The following is a 24,451-nucleotide window of genomic DNA, read 5'->3' on the forward strand; positions in this document are numbered from 1 at the left end:
TGAGAAAGGTAAACGTTTATTCTTAGAAATCTGACATGCATGGCAAACAAAAGAAGGACTTAATTTATTGCAAGAAATAAAACGTTTAGAACTAAGGAAATCCATGACATGAGATCCTTGATGGCCTAGACGATGGTGCCATGATGTTGAGGAAGAAGTGTGGAAAGCGGAAGCGGTAATGGTGGCTGGTGCGGTAAGAGTGTAGAGCGGACCCGAGCTATCATGTCGACTCAGGAGCTTCCCAGTCTTCAGGTACTTCACAGAAAATCCAAATGGGTCAAAATTCACAGAAACATAATTATCAATGGTGAATTTACGCACGGAAATCAGGTTTTTGATTATATCAGGGGTATGGAGAATGTGTTTAAGTTGGATAGGTTTATCAGTGTGGGATAAGGTGGTGTGACCCGAGCCATGTACCGGTATTCGATTGCCATTTCCAACCAAAAAATATGTAATAGAAGTCCTACATAGGGTAGTGATCATACCTGATTTGGATGCAAGGTGAGATGTTGCACCGGTATCCATCGTCCATTGAGTTGTATCAGGTTCCATTGTCATGGCAGAGAATGCGGCTTCAAGCTCTGAGGAGTCCAGTGGATTGACTTCTGTGAGATGGGCATGTTGTTGGGCTGCATCAGAGGGTTTGTTAAATGTTGGGCCAGAGGAGCCCGGGTTAGGAGGAGCCCATGGAGAAGCCCACCCGGATTCTGTTGGGTAGGGGCAAGGTGGAGGTTGAAACGGGCCAGCCCAATATGGTGGCCAATAGGGTGTGGGTGGGGCCCAGTTAGACCGCTGATGTTGCCCATGTCCACCATATGGGCTTGGGTTCTGTTGATAGGCTGTGTTTGGGCCTGGAGTATAGGGACGTTGATGGGCCGAAGAAGAGGAGTGACCCCCCCTACGGTTCCCTGGTCCACCACGAGTGGGTTGGTGTTGATTAGACCCACGGTTATAGTTACTTGGGCCATGATGATTGGATCCTGAACGTTGTTGTCCAGAACCACGAGAGTTCTGTGTGCGTCGATTGGATGACTGAGAAATAGTAGCACGTGCTTCTGTTGGTGTTAGTGCCTCACGAGCTTCCTGACGTTGAATTTCTTGCTGTAGCATGTCGACCGCATCATCCCAAGTTGGGAGGGTTTGGTTGATAATGGCTCCTGTGGTGTCAAACTCAGCCGGTAAGCCACGAACCAACTGAATGACTAACCTTTGGTCGGTGACCGGGCTGCCGACATCCTTCAATTGTTCCGCTAATTCTTTGATACGTTGACAATATGCGTCAAGAGACGGCATAGATCTGAGCGTGATGGTTGAGAGTTGATGTTCAAGGGTAGCGGTGCGAGAACCTTTATTGTTGTGGAAGATTTTTTTTATACAATTCCATGCCTCGTAGGCAGTGGAATCTGGTTCAAGAACGCGTGCAAGGAGTTCATCCGAAAGAGTTCCATAGATCCATTGTAGAACAATAGAATCTACTTCTAGCCATGTCGCATACGTAGGATTGTCTTCTGCTGGGGCTTTTGTTCCGTCAATATGGTTCAAGACTTTGTAACCACGTGCGTGTAACTGGAATAGTTTCACCCACGAAGAGTATGTTACCTTCGTTCCATCAAGAATTCACACTTTGTTTTGGATGTTTGTAACGGTGTAGACGGGGTGCAACGATTCGGGTTTTGCTGCTGGAGGAGGAGGTTGTGTGGTATCGCCCATAGTAGTAGTGAAACGAGAAGACTGTAGTCTTGACTGAAATCGAAAAAAAACAGAGGACCGTGGTCCGAGATGAAGGTAATGGCAGAGAGCTTATAGCTCTGATACCATGAAATTCTTTGGTATTTTCTTGATTGAATAGAAAAGATACAGAGAGGAAATATATACACAAAGATTGTAACTGCCTATGAGCTAAACATGGAAATACAAAATTGCCTACTAATTACATTAAAGTACAGAATATCTTCCGTGAATATTGGTTGACTAATATGAACATTATAAAACCCAAAATATCAAAAAGATTGTTGGATGTCTTTTTGTGGTTACTATGTATCACAAGTGGGTTTGCAAACTAAGAAACCCTTAATAGAGCTGAGTCAAAACAAGTCTGGCAAAAATTAAATGAAAAATAAAATATTGTTGAACGTTTTTAAAAGCAAAGTTATTCTGTTTAATTGTTTTGACCAGAAACTGTCTACTATCCCAGCTTAAATGTGAGAAACAACTTATGAATGCACCAACTAAGGCTGGAGGGTATGGGGACCGTCCCGCCCAGTCATCCAGCCCCTTCTCCATTTCCCCCACTTCGTCGTCGTGCCTCCGTCGTCGAGATCATCGGGGGTGCGACGATTTGGACCGGCTTCCTCCTCTCACACACACCTATACATACAACATATACATATATTCTAGGCTCATCCCCTATTTCCTTACCTCCATCCTCTTTGCCCCATCCTCACACCCGATCTACGTGGCGCTTACGTGACGGATCATCCTCTAAGGATGGACCTCTACCATACCGCATAGCCTAATTGATCTAGTCTAGGAAGTGGAAACAACTGTTCAGCTGACGTCATTAGTTGTTTCTTAGCCAAGCCACCTGACACAAACCATGGGTTAGTCACATCTCACCCAGGTCCATCGAACCAGCCTTTAAAGTTACAAAGGCGGCTTGCGTGGATGCAAGTGTGCAAAATGTGCCATCAAAGCTCCACATTACGGGAGAGAGAAATAAAGAATAAAGAATGTAGGGTCGGTTAAGGGAGAGAGAAATAAAACAAACGCTTTGGGCCTCCACTTCCTTAGAGCCTCAAATTCTTAAATGAACATATTATATGTAGGTGATTTTGACTTTAAGATTGTTAACTTGAGGCTTATGATATATAATTATGTATACACATAGATGATATATGAATCATAGGTTTAGGATCAGATACAAAGGCTCCTAAAAATAAGAAGTCGTACAAAGAGTATCAAACGAACTCCGATTGACCCCATTCAAGCGGCATTGGAACCGTCCCATCGAAGTCTACTATGTGAGATTTTAGGTTTTCACTTTTGGATTAAAGGTTGTAGATTTTAGAACTTTTGTTTATTACCATCTGTTGGATTAGTTCTGTTTAAACATAATGGAAAACATGAAAACATACCTGTCACCGCAGACACTGCAGTGGAGAATCCAGTGAGGGAAGAAGACATGGAGTTCGACATCTTTGTCAAAGTATCTGGTTCCTCCTTAGGGTGCTGACTGATGATGGTGATTATGAAACCGACAAGGGAGATCGGCTATGGAGAGGAGATCGATTATGATGTTATGCTAATTAGGTTATCTGTCTAAGTGTGTAACCTTTTAACCTCCACATAAGTCTCCTTATATAAGCACCCAAGAGGAAACCTAATTAGTTAATAAGGGTAATATGGTCCATCAACAATTACCAACTAATTATTTAATAGGTTATTATATATTTTGATCTATATAATGTAAATGATTATAATGGCTACTAGATTAAATATTAAAACATAATATATTTAATCTTACATTCTCCCACTTAGACGAGTAATCATTTACTATGAGTATTAAATAATCATTTACTATGAGTATTAAATAAGCCTGATCAGGAGTTAACACTCATTTTAGCCTAAAACAAGTACTATAGCAGAGAAATACAACCGTTGAATACTTATGCGACTCAGGACCCCCATTAGTCATACTATAGCCTTAATTTAAAACCTAATCGTCATGATCAAAATACGCATAAGCCCTTTGTTTGATTTGTAACTTTATTTGTCTATATGCCATTATACCGGTTGAACATATTCTAAGAGACATACAAAATCAAACTGAGGAAATATCATTAATCTTAAAACATAAGCTAGTACAATATGCTCAAATAAGGTCTTTACTAAATCCCATATTCCGAACATGTTCTTCGTAAACCTTAGGAGGGAGACCTTTAGTCATCGGATCCACAAGCATATCTTTAGTACTAATATACTCGATACAAAGATTATTTTCCTCAACTCGTTCACGTACGAACGGATATTTTGTATCGAGACATAAACCAGCTCCAGTCGAACTGTTACTGTTCGAGAAACTAACGGCAACTGAATTATCACAGTAAAGCTTCAATGGTCTAGAAATGGAATTAACGACTTTGAGTCCAGTGATCAAATTTCTAAGCAACATTCCATGACATGTTGCGTTATAAATAGCAATGTACTCTGGCATCATTGTGGAAGTTGTGGTCAAGTGTTGTTTATGACTCTTCCATGAGATAGGTGTAACACCTCGAATTTTTGTGTCCAAAGATGTGTTAACACGTGTCATTTGTTTACACGTGGCATTGATATTAAATAAAGGACTAATATTGACAAACCTTGAAAGTATATAAATTCGAGGATTATAAATGTCAAACAAGGGTAAATATACTGTATAGTAACCCTAAGTGGTGCTTGTACCTTCAAACGAATAAATCATGGATCGTACGGAAGCGAAACGCGGAAGGAAGTGAGAGATTACAAGCTACAAGGGTTAACTGTGTCAACATGTTTAATTATACCTCTGAGTGACCCTTTAACGTTCCCAAGGCTTTGTAACAGTATAATACGCTCACTAGAATGCAATATATCAAATTCGTAGGAGAAGGGTTAAAAGCGTCAAAAATATAAATTAAGGTTTTCCGGATAATAAATAAATTAACCGGGGGCTTAACGATGAGGGTAAATAACGCAAGGTCCTTAACTGTAAATTAACCGAGGGCCGATTCGCAAAGTTACCCCTTCAAACCCGAAAGGTCAGGTAATTAATTACCAAGATTTTATAATCATTACAAAAAGATTTAAAAAGATCCTATTCCTAACCCTTACGGACCGTAAGGGAGTGAATGATTGCTGATGATCCGCCTCTGGCTTACGGACCGCAATGCCAAAGCCATACGGTCCGTAAGCGATGCCCAGCGACAGAAAGTTGGCTGTTGGCTGATTTAAACGGCAAAACGATTAAGGATGGGTTTCTCAGGGTCATGGGCGCCCCCTACTCGACCCATAACTCTCTAGGACACCTGCCATTCATCCATGGTCACTTGTAGACCAATGTGTGATGATCTTGGACCTTGTCTTGCACTATAAATAGACCCATTGTGTTCATAACTATCACACACCTCAAACACACTCATCTGATCACTTCTAAAGCTCTCAAGTGTTCTTCTTTGTTCTCTAAGCAAGCCTAAGCTTCTGTAAGTCGTTTACATCCTTTGTAGTTCAGTTTTACTTAGTAATATAGCTAAAAACCAAACCGTCGTAACTACGGTTTGACTTCAAAATAAATCCATAATGGCTCAGTCTTATGACGGATCAAAAGTAGTTATGAGTTGGTATTTATGTGGGTAATAAACCTCTAAAAGGGTTCCCTCTGATCACCACTCTAACTAGCTCAAATGTCGAGTCAAACGAATGCTTAAAAAGTCAACAGAAAGCTATTTTTGCGATTCTTGCATAATCTGTGATATAAATGATATGCAACCTGTTTAGACACTCATAAAACATGATATTAAGTATATAAACTTGTTTACGCTCGTTTGAATCGACCATTTGCTATATTGACCCGGTTCGGAGCCGAATGTCGCAAAAGTTTGACTATTGCTTTGACTTCAGTTCTGACCCGTTTTAGTGAGGTATAGATATGCCTTAGGACTCTCTTAGGACCAGGTTACACGATGGTATAAACCTCTGTGACCGGTTCATTGTTTGTCCGAGTCTTTTACGCGTTTCCGTTAATCGCCTAAAAGTTGACCGTAACGCTCTTTTTAAAATAAAACGAGTATTTCGGACACGTGAACGGACCATAACCTTGTTTACTAAATTATAAGCATGTCCTTAAAGTTTCACGTCAATCCGAGGTCTAGAATGGTAGTTATGCTAGATAGCGCAATTAAAGTAAACTTTTGTAATAAACGGCGCAATTAGCATAACGCCTATCTAAACCAAGTTTCATCACCAAAACTTTTACCCACTGTTATAAAATAATATTTTTGGAATTTTAAAGATTTTTAATAATTTTTACCTTGCTCATAACCTGCGGTTATGACTACGGTTCGGTAAATACCGAATATGCCCTTTTTGGCCAAAACTTGAGTTCTACAAGGTCTTTTGACCCGATTCCAGTTGCTACTGATTTTAAATAATAAATAAAGTATTTTAAACTTTATAGACTGTTCGGGAAACTCAGATTTCCTGTAGAACTCGAAAAGCTCTTTAAAAAGTCTTTAAAATGACCGAAAAACCCCTACGGGGCGTAATATTAACTTAAACTCGTTACGGGCATCGCGGAAGGTATCCTACTGATACCACAACCTCTTTAAGGCATATTGACTTAGGAAATAAACGTAGGACTCTCATGGTTAACCGATTCGCCTATTGTGCGCACGATTCGGCTTATGAAACTAGTTTTCATAAATTAGCCGATATGGGTCAAACCATATTATTTTGACCTCGAAATCCAGAGTGTGAACCTTAAACCCATATAAAACAAGTCTCTGAACTTGTTGGGTCAGAATCACACTCCATTCTCGGTTTTCGCCTTTTCGCGCGATTAAACCATATTTATATTTCGGAACCAACCGGTCTAGGCTACGGCCAATATAAAGACCCGTTAGGATTCTAATAGGTTAATTAAAACCTTCGTTCCAGAATAGGAGCCCCAGTAAAAGCTATCTGTGACGTAATCCATTAAGGAATATACTTGCAAAGGTAAATACTTTAACTTATTTTCCCTTATACGGGCTTGGGATACGGTATATTAATACCGCTTGATTGGACATCATATCTTCCATCGCTTAGGTGGTTAATTGAATAATGTGATCGGTTCATTTAAACAGTCTTGTTACTTAAAAGCCTTTGGGGGGTTAATGACCGTTGTCCCGGATATCCTTGGCATCATTTTACGAAATGGCCACGACCTCGACATCCCGGTGTAGGCGTACACCCGGTATATTATGTCGACATTATTATTATTATTAAAAGACGTAGCCGTTGGTTTTTACACTACGGTTTTACGCAATGTGGTGTGTCTATTAATCTTTAACCCGGACAGGATCCGGGCTACTGAACGCATAAAAGGACATGTAATTCGTTCACAAGATTTTAAATAATTTTCCCAAGTTATAAAAGAGTTTGTGCCATGTGCATTCAAATCAATTTTAATAAACATTTTCAAAATGTGTCAGTTGAACGTATTTACCAGTGTAAACTGACGTATTTTCCCCAAAAAGATTAAGTGCAGGTACTATACGAAATTGGCTGGTAATAGCTCCCTAGCATCACGAATAGTCTCGCAAGCTTGATGCCATATCTGTTGAACAATTACTTTATTGTTATTTTGATCCCCTGTGGATACATTCGACTTCTGTAATACACTTGATATTACAATCAAAGGTTGAAGTATATATTTATTCTTAAGCTTCCGCTGTGCATTCATATAATTGTGTGGTTTGACTATATTGTTGCCAACTACGTCACGGTAATCCCCCACCGGGCCCACCGGTGATACACGTGGAAATCGGGGTGTGACAGGTTGGTATCAGAGCCAACATTGAGTGAATTAAACACGTTAGGCATTGTGTTTAATCTCAGTGACACAATTGCACATACTTGAGTCTAGACAAGAACTTAGGACAAATTCGAATTGTTATTCCAATTTTGTCTTTTCTGTTATTATTGGTATTTAAAGTTTTATAAAGCAGGAAATATGCCGCCAGTGATATTCCGAGGAAGAGGAAGGGGAAGAAGAGGCAGAGGAGAGATCGTTACTCATCACGATCACGAAGCCGGGCCTTCAGGTACGCGAGCTCCTTCGACTACAAGGAGTGAAGAACCGCAGAGGCGAAGAGACCTTTACGAACCTGCGAGGCATTCCACCTCGCACAGCTCGACGCCATCATACCGGCACTCATTCGGGCCTAATTCAGAGAATGACCCCAACAACCCGCAACCCTCCTTCATACCGCTACAGCGTTCGGTATCGCACCGAAATTTTGACGACCCTACTCCATACTTCAGAGGTCAGTTTAATCCAGTTGACTACATCCAGGAACCTTCAGGTTTTGTTCCACTAGGGCCACAAGATCACTTCTCCGAAGATCATATGGACGAAGATACTGATCCGACAGAACCTGCTCGTGGTACGCCCACGCATCCGATAGAAGTCTCTGATGGGTCATCCTTCCATGGCACACCCTATCAGGGACCTGATAGCTTTCAAGCGTTGTTTGACCGACATGAGTGGTACTACACGCCACCTCAGCAGACATCACAACAACCGCGACATCCGCAGGATCCCTCCGAGGATTCACGCTTCGTGGCAGTTACACCACCACCTCCGCCACCGGTACAGCCAGTAATGCCTGATCCGCCAAGGCGTAGGAGAACAAATGCTCGTATGTCCACACGAGGAGGAGGGGATTTCCACTTCAGCACCCCTCGACACTCTAGTAGTAGCCATTACCCGCCACTACAAGAAGAAGGACCTTCAAGTCCTATACAGGAGGCGAACTCCGCACCAGCTGCACCAAATTCGCCACCATTTGGGTATGACCAACCCATACCTGCTTACACGGGTTCAACGGCTTACAACCCGTTCGAACCATCGCAAGCGCATTACAACTACAATTATGAGCGCGACCCATATGTGGTGTCGGCTAGATATAATGCACGATATCCCGACGGAGCTCATGGGAACATGGGAGCACCGGACTACTCAGCTCATGGGTATCCAATACCTCCCAGACCTCCAGTTCCGCAACAAGCGCCACAACCACGTTTCTCTCCTCCTGAACAGGAAGAGATACTCCAACGACTAGATCGTGTGGAGAGAGAGTTCGAGGAAGAGAAAAATAGCCACCGAGGATTTCTCATAGGCTTGGCGAACCTACTAAAGGGCAAAAAGAAGAAACGTGACCACTAGCCCTTAATAGTTGTACTAATGTAATTTCTACTTTAAAATAAGTCCCTGCGTGGACATTTATCGTATTTCAGTCCCTACGTGGACTTATCTTTTAGTCCTTGCATGGACACTTATCTTATATTAGTCCCTGCGTGGACTTGTCACTTATTTTAAAACCTCTAAGTAGGTGTGTACTTGTTTAAAAGACCCGTTTAGGGCAATATGTGATTGTATTTGAGATTATGGAACGTATGTTATGAGTTTTGTTTTAATATGTATGAAATAAATCGAAACCATTCCTTTTAAATTGATCTGCCTAAATAAAGAATCTTAAGGGTGAAACCTAGCCTGGTGTCTTTTAAGATCCGGCCAAGATGGTAAGACCAAATTGAAAAGATTCTGATTCCCTGTTAACCTTTGCAAGCATGTTGACGATCATGGCAGATGTGATTCGTTAAAATCACACACGTCATTCTTATACAATAATCCTTTAAGGGATTTCGAAAACCCAACTAAATGATTTATAAATCATGGGTCAGATCATCAATAGAGATGATCATTATAAAACATCCATTAGTGATGTAGTGCCTACGGGCCAACCTTATTAAGACATCCATTAGTGATGTAGTGCCTACGGGCCAACCTTATTAAAACATCCATTAGCGATGTAGTGCCTACGGGCCAACCTTATTAAAACATCCATTAGCGATGTAATGCCCACGGGCCAATCTTATTAAACATCCATTAGAGATGTAGTGCCTACGGGCCAACCCTATTAAAACATCCATTAGTGGTGTAGCGCCGATAGGCCGTAATAATTGTCTTATAACGACAAAAGACAGTGGTGGTCTATGACTCCCTGTCAGAAAGAAATGAAAGAACTACGGTTCAAATCTCTATGCCTTTGATTCTCTGAAATCTCGGCTAATATTATAAAACATCCTCGTGATTAGGCTTTATGCCGCCAATATTATTATTATAGCTAAAATAGGATATATTCAAATCCTAAGATTAAGTGAGTAATAAGTTAACCAAATATGGTCTCTGTTACCATGGTTAACGAATTGTCATAAAAGATAATTCTATAATAAGCTCCTGAATAAAATTTTGTTATCTTCTGTAACAGATTCAAGTTACAATGGCGGATCCCAACGGAGAGAATAGCCATACAAATGAAGATGACTACGACAATGCGCAAGTACATCTGACAGGCGCACAGTTAAAGGCTCTGATTGACAACGCTGTTCAGGCAGCTCTGGATCGTCAATATACTGAGTCTCATAGCAGAACCGTATCAAAACCACCCTCCAAACCAAAGTCACAATCCAAACCACTCTCCAAACCCAAGAAAGATGACGATAATCACTCGTCCGCTGAGAATAGTATTCGTCGTGAACGAGAATATACTGATGTGTCCGGTGCCAAGGGCTGCACCTACAAGTACTTCGTGTCTTGTAAGCCCCGGGAATTCACAGGGGAGAAGGGTGCTGTGGATTGTATCACCTGGCTGGATGAGATGGACACTATTGTGGACATCAGTGGGTGCGCGGAGAAGGATGTGGTGAAGTTTGTGTCACAATCATTTAAGGGCGAGGCCCTAGCGTGGTGGAGAGCGTTGGTACAAGCATCAGGTAAGTCTGCTCTATACAAGATGACATGGGAGGAATTTATTGCTCTCATTAAAGAAAACTACTGCCCTCAGCATGAGGTGGAGAAGATCGAGTCTGATTTTGTGTCATTGGTAATGACAAACCTGGACTATGCAAGTCCAAGGACCATAAGACGGTGGACTGCAAGAAAATCAAGGATGCAACATGCTATGGTTGCAACGAAAAGGGGCATATCAAGAGTAACTGTCCCAAGAATGCCAGGAAACCAGAAGAGAACAAGAAGACAAATGCGAGAGTCTTCCGTATGGATGCAAAGGAGGCTGTGCTGAAAAACAACGTACTTACAGGTACTTTTCTCGTAAATAATATATTTGCAAGAGTACTTTTCGATTCAGGCGCCGATAAATCCTTTGTAGACCAAAAATTTTGCAAACTACTGAATATGCCTATCAAAACCCTAGATGTGAAATACGAGGTAGAGTTAGCAGACGGCACGATAGAAACCGTCTCCACTGTTCTAGAGGAATGTGAAATGTCCATTAAGAACCATTCTTTTCCTCTATCTCTACTTCCCTTCAAATTAGCAGGTTTTGACGTTGTTCTGGGCATGGACTGGTTGTCCCGCAATCAGGCCCAAATAATTTGCAACAAAAGGCATATAGTACTAAAGACTCCGAGTGGTGAATCGCTTACCATTCGAGGTGACACGCAGTATGGATTACCCGAGGGCGTATCTATGCTCAAGGCTTCTAGATGCTTGAACAGAGGCTGTGTCATTTACATGGCTCAGGTGATAATTGAAGAGCCCAAGCCGAAGATAGAGGATCTTCCTGTTATTTCTGAATATCCCGAGGTTTTCCCCGAAGAACTACCTGGTTTACCACCAGATAGACAAGTGGAATTCAGAATAGATATCATACCAGGAGTAGCTCCTATAGCTAGAGCGCCTTACAGGCTTGCTCCGACTGAAATGAAGGAATTAAGGACCCAGTTGGATGAACTGTTGGCAAAATGTTTTATCAGACCTAGTTCGTCTCCCTGGGGAGCACCTGTCCTATTTGTAAAGAAGAAGGACGGATCGATGCGGTTGTGCATCGATTACCGTGAGCTGAACAAAGTTACCATACTGAATAGATATCCTTTGCCAAGGATCGACGATCTGTTCGATCAGCTGCAAGGAGCGAGCTACTTCTCAAAGATCGACTTGAGGTCGGGCTATCATCAGCTAAAGGTCAGAGATGAAGATGTGCATAAGACAGCATTTAGGACTCGCTACGGTCACTATGAGTTCCTAGTGATGCCTTTTGGGCTCACAAATGCACCGGCTGCGTTCATGGATCTCATGAATCGCGTCTGCAAGCCGTACTTGGACAAATTTGTCATCGTCTTCATCGACGATATCCTCATTTATTCAAAGAACCAAGCTGACCACGAGAAACACCTCCGTTGTATTCTCGAATTGCTACAGCGTGAGAAACTCTACGCCAAATTCTCTAAATGCGAATTTTGGCTACGAGAGGTTCAATTTTTGGGTCATGTCATAAGCGAGCGTGGTATCCAAGTGGATCCCGCTAAGGTAGAGGCGGTCATGAATTGGCAAGAGCCAAAGACGCCCACAGAGATCCGTAGTTTCCTGGGATTGGCAGGATACTACCGGAGATTCATTGAGAATTTTTCAAGGATTGCTGCGCCCTTGACTTCCCTAACCAAGAAGAAAGAAAAGTTCATTTGGGGCCCAAAGCAGCAAGAATCCTTCGAAATTCTGAAGCAAAAGCTGAGCAACGCACCTGTGTTGACCTTACCTGAGGGTACAGAAGAATTCGTAGTTTACTGCGATGCATCACACACAGGCATGGGGTGTGTGCTTATGCAGAAGGGCAAGGTTATTGCCTACGCTTCACGACAATTAAAGGTGCACGGAAAGAATTACACCACCCATGACTTGGAGTTGGGTGCCGTTGTATTGGCACTGAAATTGTGGAGGCATTACCTCTATGGTATTAAATTTGTGATTTATTCTGATCACAAAAGCCTTCAACATCTGTTCAACCAGAAAGAGTTGAACATGAGGCAACGCCGTTGGATGGAAACATTGAATGATTATGATTGTGAGATCAGGTACCATCCCGGCAAAGCGAATGTAGTCGCTGATGCCTTGAGCAGGAAAGAAAGGGTAAAACCGATTCGAATCAATGCCAAGAGCATTGAAGTCAATAACAATTTGATTGAGAGGATATTAGCTGCACAGCGAGAGGCTGTGTTGGAAGCTAATTATCCTAAGGAAAAGTTAGGAGTAACTGAAGAACAGTTGACTCTTAGCAAGGATGGAATCCTTAGATTAAACGGACGAATATGGGTTCCAATTTATGGAGGACTACGAGATGTTATCCTCCAGGAAGCCCATAGTTCCAAATATTCGGTCCATCCGGGAGCAGATAAAATGTATCAAGACTTAAAGGCAAACTATTGGTGGATAGGCTTGAAAAAGTCTGTAGCCGCCCATGTAGCAAAGTGCTTGACTTGTGCTCAAGTCAAAGCCGAGCACCAAAAGCCGTCTGGCTTGCTACAACAGCCTGAACTTCCCGAGTGGAAGTGGGAATGCGTAACTATGGACTTCATAACCAAGTTATCCAAAACCAGGAAAGGAAACGATACAATATGGGTTATAGTCGATAGGCTGACTAAATCAGCTCATTTTCTACCCATCAAGGAGACGTATAGCTCCGATATGCTAGCCCAACTTTATGTTGATAAGATTGTAGCCTTACACGGCATACCTGTGTCTATTATCTCCGACAGGGATACTAGATACACATCTCATTTCTGGAAGAGTTTCCAGCAATCTTTGGGCACGCGTTTGAACTTCAGTACGGCTTACCATCCACAGACGGACGGTCAGAGTGAGCGTACCATTCAAACGTTAGAGGACATGCTACGCGCGTGTGCTATAGATTTAGGTGGTAACTGGGATAAGAACCTACCCCTAATCGAATTCTCCTACAATAATAGCTACCATACCAGCATAAAGGCTGCGCCTTTCGAGGCATTATACGGTAGGAAATGTAGATCGCCTGTTTGTTGGGCAGAAGTAGGAGAGGTCCAATTATCAGGACTAGAGATAGTTTTCCAGACAACGGACAAGATTGTCCAGATTCGGGAACGTCTCAAGGCTGCCAGAGATAGGCAGAAAAGTTACGCTGATCCGAAGCGTAAGGATTTTCACTTCGAAGTGGGTGAAAAAGTATTGCTTAAAGTATCACCCTGGAAAGGGGTGATGCGTTTCGGCAAGAAAGGCAAACTGAGTCCGAGATACATAGGACCTTTTGAGGTCATTGAACGTGTCGGATCAGTCGCCTATAAGTTGAACTTGCCTGAAGAGCTCAATGGAATTCACAATGTGTTCCACATCTGCAATCTCAAGAAGTGCTTCGCCGATGAATCATTGGTGATCCCACACACAGATGTGCATATAGATGAGAGCTTAAAGTTTGTAGAGAAGCCTTTGTCGATTGAAGATCGACAGGTGAAGAAGCTTCGAAGAAAACACGTACCGATTGTAAAGGTCAAATGGGATGCTCGTAGAGGTCCCGAATACACGTGGGAAGTCGAAGCCACAATGAAAGAAAAATACCCTTATTTATTTGAGTAAATCTCGGGTCGAGATTTATTTTAAGGGGGTGAGGATGTAACACCTCGAATTTTTGTGTCCAAAGATGTGTTAACACGTGTCATTTGTTTACACGTGGCATTGATATTAAATAAAGGACTAATATTGACAAACCTTGAAAGTATATAAATTCGAGGATTATAAATGTCAAACAAGGGTAAATATACTGTATAGTAACCCTAAGTGGTGCTTGTACCTTCAAACGAATAAATCATGGATCGTACGGAAGCGAAACGCGGAAGGAAGTGAGAGATTACAAGCTACAAGGGTTAACTGTGTCAACATGTTTAATTATACCTCTGAGTGACCCTTTAACGTTCCCAAGGCTTTGTAACAGTATAATACGCTCACTAGAATGCAATATATAAATTTCGCGAAGTTCCGATTTAAAACGAGAAAGTTATGATCAAATTCGTAGGAGAAGGGTTAAAAGCGTCAAAAATATAAATTAAGGTTTTCCGGATAATAAATAAATTAACCGGGGGCTTAACGATGAGGGTAAATAACGCAAGGTCCTTAACTGTAAATTAACCGAGGGCCGATTCGCAAAGTTACCCCTTCAAACCCGAAAGGTCAGGTAATTAATTACCAAGATTTTATAATCATTACAAAAAGATTTAAAAAGATCCTATTCCTAACCCTTACGGACCGTAAGGGAGTGAATGATTGCTGATGATCCGCCTCTGGCTTACGGACCGCAAGGCCAAAGCCATACGGTCCGTAAGCGATGCCCAGCGACAGAAAGTTGGTTGTTGGCTGATTTAAACGGCAAAACGATTAAGGATGGGTTTCTCAGGGTCATGGGCGCCCCCTACTCGACCCATAACTCTCTAGGACACCTACCATTCATCCATGGTCACTTGTAGACCAATGTGTGATGATCTTGGACCTTGTCTTGCACTATAAATAGACCCATTGTGTTCATAACTATCACACACCTCAAACACACTCATCTGATCACTTCTAAAGCTCTCAAGTGTTCTTCTTTGTTCTCTAAGCAAGCCTAAGCTTCTGTAAGTCGTTTACATCCTTTGTAGTTCAGTTTTACTTAGTAATATAGCTAAAAACCAAACCGTCGTAACTACGGTTTGACTTCAAAATAAATCCGTAATGGCTCAGTCTTATGACGGATCAAAAGTAGTTATGAGTTGGTATTTATGTGGGTAATAAACCTCTAAAAGGGTTCCCTCTGATCACCACTCTAACTAGCTCAAATGTCGAGTCAAACGAATGCTTAAAAAGTCAACAGAAAGCTATTTTTGCGATTCTTGCATAATCTGTGATATAAATGATATGCAACCTGTTTAGACACTCATAAAACATGATATTAAGTATATAAACTTGTTTACGCTCGTTTGAATCGACCATTTGCTATATTGACCCGGTTCGGAGCCGAATGTCGCAAAAGTTTGACTTTTGCTTTGACTTCAGTTCTGACCCGTTTTAGTGAGGTATAGATATGCCTTAGGACTCTCTTAGGACCAGGTTACACGATGGTATAAACCTCTATGACCGGTTCATTGTTTGTCCGAGTCTTTTACGCGTTTCCGTTAATCGCCTAAAAGTTTACCGTAACGCCCTTTTTAAAATAAAACGAGTATTTCGGACACGTGAACGGACCATAACCTTGCTTACTAAATTATAAGCATGTCCTTAAAGTTTCACTTCAATCCGAGGTCTAGAATGGTAGTTATGCTAGATAGCGCAATTAAAGTAAACTTTTGTAATAAACGGCGCAATTAGCATAACGCCTATCTAAACCAAGTTTCGTCACCAAAACTTTTACCCACTGTTATAAAATAATATTTTTGGAATTTTAAAGATTTTTAATAATTTTTACCTTGCTCATAACCTGCGGTTATGGCTACGGTTCGGTAAATACCGAATATGCCCTTTTTGGCCAAAACTTGAGTTCTACAAGGTCTTTTGACCTGATTCCAGTTGCTACTGATTTTAAATAATAAATAAAGTATTTTAAACTTTATAGACTGTTCGGGAAACTCAGATTTCCTGTAGAACTCGAAAAGCTCTTTAAAAAGTCTTTAAAATGACCGAAAAACCCCTACGGGGCGTAATATTAACTTAAACTCGTTACGGGCATCGCGGAAGGTATCCTACTGATACCACAACCTCTTTAAGGCATATTGACTTAGGAAATAAACGTAGGACTCTCATGGTTAACCGATTCGCCTATTGTGCGCACGATTCGGCTTATGAAACTAGTTTTCATAAATTAGCCGATATGGGTCAAACCATATTATTTTGACCCTGAAATCCAGAGTGTGAACCTTAAACCCATATAAAACAAGTCTCTGAACTTGTTGGGTCAGAATCACACTCCATTCTCGGTTTTCGCCTTTTCGCGCGATTAAACCGTATTTATATTTCGGAACCAACCGGTCTAGGCTACGGCCAATATAAAGACCCGTTAGGATTCTAATAGGTTAATTAAAACCTTCGTTCCAGAATAGGAGCCCCAGTAAAAGCTATCTGTGACGTAATCCATTAAGGAATATACTTGCAAAGGTAAATACTTTAACTTATTTTCCCTTATACGGGCTTGGGATACGGTATATTAATACCGCTTGATTGGACATCATATCTTCCATCGCTTAGGTGGTTAATTGAATAATGTGATCGGTTCATTTAAACAGTCTTGTTACTTAAAAGCCTTTGGGGGGTTAATGACCGTTGTCCCGGATATCCTTGGCATCATTTTACGAAATGGCCACGACCTCGACATCCCGGTGTAGGCGTACACCCGGTATATTATGTCGACATTATTATTATTAAAAGACGTAGCCGTTGGTTTTTACACTACGGTTTTACGCAATGTGGTGTGTCTATTAATCTTTAACCCGGACAGGATCCGGGCTACTGAACGCATAAAAGGACATGTAATTCGTTCACAGGATTTTAAATAATTTTCCCAAGTTATAAAAGAGTTTGTGCCATGTGCATTCAAATCAATTTTTTATAAAAATTTTCAAAATGTGTCAGTTGAACGTATTTACCAGTGTAAACTGACGTATTTTCCCCAAAAAGATTAAGTGCAGGTACTATACGAAATTGGCTGGTAATAGCTCCCTAGCATCACGAATAGTCTCGCAAGCTTGATGCCATATCTGTTGAACAATTACTTTATTGTTATTTTGATCCCCTGTGGATACATTCGACTTCTGTAATACACTTGATATTACAATCAAAGGTTGAAGTATATATTTATTCTTAAGCTTCCGCTGTGCATTCATATAATTGTGTGGTTTGACTATATTGTTGCCAACTACGTCACGGTAATCCCCCACCGGGCCCACCGGTGATACACGTGGAAATCAGGGTGTGACAATAGGGCCGCCTGCTAACATAAAAATATAGCCCGAAGTGGATTTCTTGTCATCTTTGCATTTGGCAAAGTCAGAATCAGAATAGCCCACCACTTCTAGATGATCACTTCTTCTATAAGTCAGTTTATAGTCTTTCGTCCCTTGCAGATATCGTAGTACCTTCTTAGCTGCTTTCCAGTGATCTAGGCCAGGATTAGTCTGATAACGGCCTAGCATTCCAGCAATATAACCGATATCTGGGCGAGTACAGACTTGAGCATACATCAGGCTCCCGACTACTGACGCGTAAGGTATCTGGCTCATTTGCTCCTTCTCAACCTCTGTTGTCGGACACTGACTACTGGAGCGATGGAGGGTTTGCACTGTTGCATGTTGTAACGTGTAAGGACACGATCTATGTAAGCCTTTTGAGACAATCCTAAGATCCCTTTGTGTCTATCTCGGTGAATTTCGATGCCAATGACGTAAGAAGCATCTCCGAGATCCTTCATGTCGAAGTTATGCGAGAGTAACCGCTTCGACTCATGCAACATGTCTAAAGTATTACTTGCCAATAGAATATCATCTACGTAAAGGACAAGTATAGTAAAGTTGCTCCCACTCATCTTGAGGTAGGTGCATTGATCCACTTGATTCTTCATAAAACCTTGTTTCTTCATGACTTCATCAAACTTGAGGTACCACTGACGTGATGCTTGTTTTAACCCGTAAATGGATTTCTTCAACTTACAGACTAGATGCTCCTGACCTTCAGGTTTAAAGCCCTCAGGTTGTTTCATGTAAACATCTTCGTCCAAGTCTCCATTAAGGAAAGCGGTTTTAACGTCCATCTGATGTAACTCCAAATCAAAATGAGCTACTAGGGCCATGACGATCCTTAATGAATCTTTACGAGAGACAGGTGAAAACGTCTCTTGATAATCAATTCCCGCTTTCTTAGTGTAGCCCTTTGCAACAAATCTCGCTTTATAGCGTTCAACACTCCCATTCGGATCCAGTTTTTTTTTGAACACCCATTTACATCCTACGGGTTTGACTCCATTGGGTAATTCTACCAAATCCCAAACGTCATTTTTCTTCATGGATTCAAGCTCATCAATCAACGCTTTATTCCATTCAGAAGACTGATCACAGCTAATGGCTTCATTATAAGAAATAGGATCATTGAGCTTTCTAGGATCCATTTCAGTCAGGTAGGTAACATAATCATCCCAATTAGTAGGCCTTCTTTGCCTAGATGACCTCCTGAGTGGATTATCGGGTTCAGCGTTATCTTGGTGTTGAGCGTTTGATGTGCCTTCGTCATGAGGTATAATGGGTTCTGATTGTGGACATAAATTTTGAGTTGGTGCAGTAGCTTCAGGTGCAGTAGTTGCATTGGGTACATGAGGAGTAATCGGAGTAATGGTTGGGGGGAGAGACTCATATCGCTTTATTCCATTCAGAAGACTGATCACTGCTAATGGCTTCATTATAAGAGATAGGATCATTAAGCTTTCCGGGATCCATTTCCGTCAGGTAGGTAACATAATCATCCCAATTAGTAGGCCTTCTTTGCCTAGATAACCTCCTGAGTAGATTATCGGGTTCAGCGTTGTCTTGGTGTTGAGCGTTTGATGTGCCTTCGTCATGAGGTATAATGGGTTCTGATTGTGGAGATAAATTTGGAGTTGGTGCAGTAGCTTCAGGTAGTAGTTGCATTGGGTACAAGAGGAGTAATCGGAGTAATGGTAAGCGACGAGTCTCTCCCCCCTCCCCCCCCCCCCCCCCCGCGTCTTGTACTTCTTGCAATTCTTCGTAAGGGTTGGTACTGCTCCCACTGACCTTGAAATCCTCCAAGAACGCATCACGCTTGGTTTCAACAATACAGGTGACATGGGAAGGACAATAGAAACAATAACCCTTTGAATTATCAGGATACCCGATAAAGAAACAGGTAACTGTCTTAGGGTCAAGTTTCCTTAGGAAAGGATTGTAAAGTTTTGCTTCAGTAATGCAGCCCCATACTTTCATATATTTAAGACTCGGTTTCCTTCCTGTCCAAAGTTCATAAGGAGTTTTAGGGACAAACTTAGAAGGAACTCTATTGAGTATATGAACAGCTGCTTTTAACGCTTCAGTCCAGAGGAATAATGGTAAATTAGTGTTGGCTAACATACTGCGCACCATGTTCATAAGGGTAGGGTTTCTTCTTTCAGTGACACCGTTCTGCTGAGGTGTACTAGGCATGGTGTATTGGTTCACAATCCCCTGGCCCTTACAAAACTCATAAAATGGACCAGGAGCTTGACCCACATCAGTATGTCATCCATAATATTCATCGCCTCTATATGATCTCACAACTTTAATCTGACGATTTAATTGCTTTTCAACTTCAGTCTTATAATTTTTAAAAGTTGTTAGAGATTCAGATTTCTCCTTAATAAGATACAAGTACATGTAACGAGAATAATCATCAATAAAAGTGATAAATGAAGTATGTCCTGTTATGCCAGCGATTTGGTAGGGACCACTAATGTCAGTATGAATGAGTTCTAATAAATTAGAGCTCCTAGTGGCACCTTTCTTATTCGCTAATGTCATTTTACCTTTAAGACATTTGACACATGTTCCAAAATCAGAGAAATCGAGAGGAGGTAAGACTTCATCCTTTACGAGACGATTTAATAGTTCTCTTGAGATGTGGCCTAAACGTTGATGCCACAACATTGATGAAGTTTCTAAGTCTCGCTTCTCTTTCATCTTTGTGAGTGATTCATTAATGTTATATGACAACAAAGATTTGGAAAAATTATCATCTAGTTATAATCTATAGAGACCACCATCCAGAATACCAGTACCATAAAGAACAGAATCATAGAGGATAGAGAGTTTGCGATGACCATGGGAAACAATAAAATCGTCCATGTCTAACTTTGGTCCTGATACAAGGTTCCGAGTTACCTCAGGAACATATAAGGTATCATAAAGTTTAATACATAAACCAGTTTTCATAAATAATTGTAATGTTCCAATGGCCTTCACTTCTAATTCTCGATCATCCCCAACCTTAAGCGTTCTTTGGTTTCTTTCCAGCTTCCGGATTGTAAGGAATCCCTGAGTTGAATTGGTAACATGAACCATAGAACCAGAATCAAACCACCAAGAATTAGCAGGAAAATTTAAATAATAGGACTCAAGTATCATAAAATAATCGTTACCTTTCTTAGCCAGCCACTCCTTAAAGTCAGGGCATTCCTTCTGCATGTGTCCTGCCTTTTTACAGAACTTGCAGTGGATTCTGCCTAAGGAGTTCTTAGAGCTAGAAGGTGCACTCGTATGGGGATTGGGCCTTTGGACTTTAGAAGCATCCTTCCTCTGATAATTGTTCTTCCTTTTCTTAGAGCTAGAGGTGGTGAAGTTAGCAACATCAGTAGTGTGATCCATCCTCATACGCTCTTCCTCCTGTACGCATATAGCGACCAGCTCACTCATCGTCCATTTGTCCTTCTGAGTGTTGTAATTGATCTTGAATGCTTCAAAGGACGAAGGAAGCAAAGTAATGATGAAATGAACGAGGAAACCATCACTGATTTCCATTTCCAGCCCCTTCAGCTTATTGGCCATGTCATTCATCATCATGATATGCTCGCGAATGCCGCTCCTCCCATCATACTTAGTTGTCACCAGCTTGAGGATAAGAGAACTAGCGTGTGATTTAGACGTCCCCTTGAACGACGCCTCCACAGAAGCCAAGTATGTTTTAGCATCTTCAGAATCAGGAATGGCTCCTCTGATTGCATTGCTTATGGACTGCTCCATGAACATGAGAGACATACGATTACACCTAGTCCACTTTTCATGAGTCAACTGCTCAGAAGCAATACTTTGTGGAGTAAGGTCCGCTGGCTTATTCTCTCTTAAAGCATAGTCAAAATCAAGCAATCCAAGTGTAAGCATGAGAGCATCCTTCCATGCAGCAAAGTTACACCAGTCAAAGGTGGAATCCCGCAATTGGGCGCTGATAGTGGAAATAAGATGAGCAAGTTATGATACTAAGGAAGAAGTCCTAATGTGATCTAAGGGCACGTTAAACTAAGGCAGGCATAAATAATGACCATTTTACATTATGAAGCTGTGATATTGTCTATTACTAACATCAAAATAATAGACTTAGTTAAAATTCTACTTAAACGAAGACAAATCAGCTTTGGCCAGAAGTGTAATCATTTAAGCATGTGTGCAAAGTGGTTGTGACTAATCAGCTTTGGCCAGAAATGAAACAATCACTTTAGTTATGCACTCGTTAAGTATGCTATCTATGAAGGAATTAAATCAGCTTTGGCCAGATATTAAGACATTCATGTTTATGATGCACACTTAACATAGCTTTCGTAATACTTGAATGATAAGTAGATGTATCAAATCAGCTTTGACTAGAAATGATACATCAAAAGCTCATTCAAGTTAAGCCATTTTGGTTTTGTAAAACATTATCTGATTCTGATTAATTAACTAAGTAATTACAAAAACCAATTATTTAATAGCAAACCACCTGTTAGCGCGGATCGAACTCAGTTATGAGGTCTCGAGTGAGATCTCGAGTCAAGTCTCGACTCATCTTGTAACATTATGAGGTCTCGACTCATTAAGGTCTCGAGTCGCAACCTCAGTGTCTCGAGTCGTAATCATGGTCTCGACTGCTGTGTTTTATGAGATCTCGACTCCTTGATGAGGTCTCGAGTCGCAACCATGGTCTCGAGTTGTGAAGATTTAAGCCCTTAGTCGAAACCTCAGTGGTCTCGAGTCGAAACCTAATGGTCTCGAGTCGAAATCGTTGTCTCGAGTTGAAAAGATTTGAGAACACTTATGATTTCGAGTCGAGATCTTGTGGTCCGACGCTTATTCAATTGATAGTGGCCCCTCCTTACGTTACTTTAATTGGGGAGGATGCGATCTTGGTGTCGGGTTGTTAAAATTGATCTCGAAACTTCTGTTACATCTGTTAATGTGAAAACTTAACTGAAAATTCGAATTGTTAGGGATTTTGAGATGTAATTTCCTATTTTAGTGCTGATCTAATCTTATCAAATATTTCAAAAAATTATAATTTGTTTACCTAATAACAGTTTTCGAAAATCTTTAGAGGACAAAATCAGATCAAAACAGGAAAAACACTCAATAATCCGAATCATATTCCAAAACATAAAGGAATTTCGAATTTTCCTAAGAACATGTGATGAACCCTAAAAAAAATAAAACTTAATTCTGGAACCCGAAACCTGAATTTTAATAGTTTTTAAACAGGTCTCGGTCATAAACATAACCCAGTTGATTTCGAGTGAACACATAATTAATCTTTATCCGAAAACAGTGATCTCGAGTGGACCTTTATGACTCGAAACCGGCTGTCAGGTTTATTAAGTTATCAAAAAAATTCTGTTTTCCAGATTTCAATCCCAGAATAATGGATACGAAAACATAACTGACTAATCAACATATGCTCTGATACCACATGTTGGATCAATTCTGTTTAAACATAATGGAAAACATGAAAACATACCTGTCACCGCAGATAGTGCAGTGGAGAATCCAGTGAAGGAAGAAGACATGGAGTTCGACATCTTTGTCAAGGTGATTTGGTTCCTCCTTAGGGTGCTGACTGATAATGGTGATTATGAAACCGACAAGGGAGATCGGCTATGGAGAGGAGGTCGATTATGATGTTATGCTAATTAGGTTATCTGTCTTAGTGTGTGACCTTTTAACCTCCACATAAGTCTCCTTATATAAGCACCCAAGAGGAAACCTAATTAGTTAATAATGGTAATATGGTCCATCAACAATTACCAACTAATTATTTAATAGGTTATTATATATTTTGATCTATATAATGTAAATGATTATAATGGCTACTAGATTAAATATTAAAACATAATATATTTAATCTTACATCATCGTGTCTTTTATTTATCATTGTGAGTTTTCTATATTTGTGTCATTGTGTTTTTTTTTCTTGTGACTCATGGTGTCTTTTTTTCTCGACATTGTTTATAGTTTCGGCATTGTGTTATATTTTGGTTGAAATTGTGTCATCTAGTGTCATCCATTGTGTCTTTGTACACGTTTTATTTTTAGGAGCCTTTGTAGAATAACTTAACCCATGAATTTTTAGGCTCTAAAGCAATTTTTTGTTTTATTTTTTACGAAAAGGTCCTCAATTTTGTCATACGCTCCGGGCCTACAATATTTTGAGCCGGCCCTGAAGGAATGAGCGTTGACATATATAAACCACTCCTACGTGGAATAAATTCCCGCATTTCCTCTTCTTTTATCTTCCTTTTCCCAGCTTTCCTATGTTCAAGTCGCAACTTTGAACATTAATATCTCATTAATCTTAGCTTCAATTTGGACGTGGTTTAGTCTGTGTAGCTCGGTTGGTTAATGGGGCGTGAGATCTGCACAATAAGCTCAAGGTCGCGGGTTCGATTTCCTAAGAGCCAATCGTCTTGCCGCTGAGTTAGGCTGATTTGCCGCTGAGTTAGGCTGATTTACCTCTCACATGTTGGGCCTGGGGCGGCCTAATGTGGGCCGATTAGCGTGTCCGGACATACACGTTTTTGCACAATAAACCCATAAAATAGTACTTATATTAACCAAAGTTTAATATAAATATATTGTCAAAAGTTTTGAGAAAATTACACATAATACTTGTTGAAAATACTCGCATTTTCACCAACTTTTCTAACAAATTAAACACCTTTACACCAAAATACACTTGGAAGTGAAGTTTGGTTGTATATATTGTTATTTTCGACTTTTCGTGGTCTTTCAATGATGCGAAACCCCATCCAATAGCAAGAGTCATGATGATTCATTGGTAACCATCACTCTTTGAGCCATCTACTCAATAGTTGTAACTTTT

The 24,451-nt window shown here is 40.8% G+C and overlaps 1 protein-coding gene across 1 annotated transcript; it reads right to left on the reverse strand.

Moving 5' to 3' along the window:
* Positions 1 to 220: 220 nt before the first annotated feature.
* Positions 221 to 1,296, reverse strand: LOC110921435 (H/ACA ribonucleoprotein complex non-core subunit NAF1-like). Its single transcript, XM_022165758.1, has 2 exons — positions 489 to 1,296; positions 221 to 255 (listed from the first exon to the last, which is right to left on the reverse strand). The coding sequence occupies exons 1-2, from the start codon at positions 1,294 to 1,296 to the stop codon at positions 221 to 223; spliced, it is 843 nt and encodes a 280-aa protein (XP_022021450.1).
* Between the last annotated feature and the right edge of the window lie 23,155 nt (positions 1,297 to 24,451).

Source organism: Helianthus annuus, chromosome 17, assembly GCF_002127325.2.
Source record: "Helianthus annuus cultivar XRQ/B chromosome 17, HanXRQr2.0-SUNRISE, whole genome shotgun sequence".
NCBI classification, from domain to species: Eukaryota; Viridiplantae; Streptophyta; class Magnoliopsida; order Asterales; family Asteraceae; genus Helianthus; species Helianthus annuus.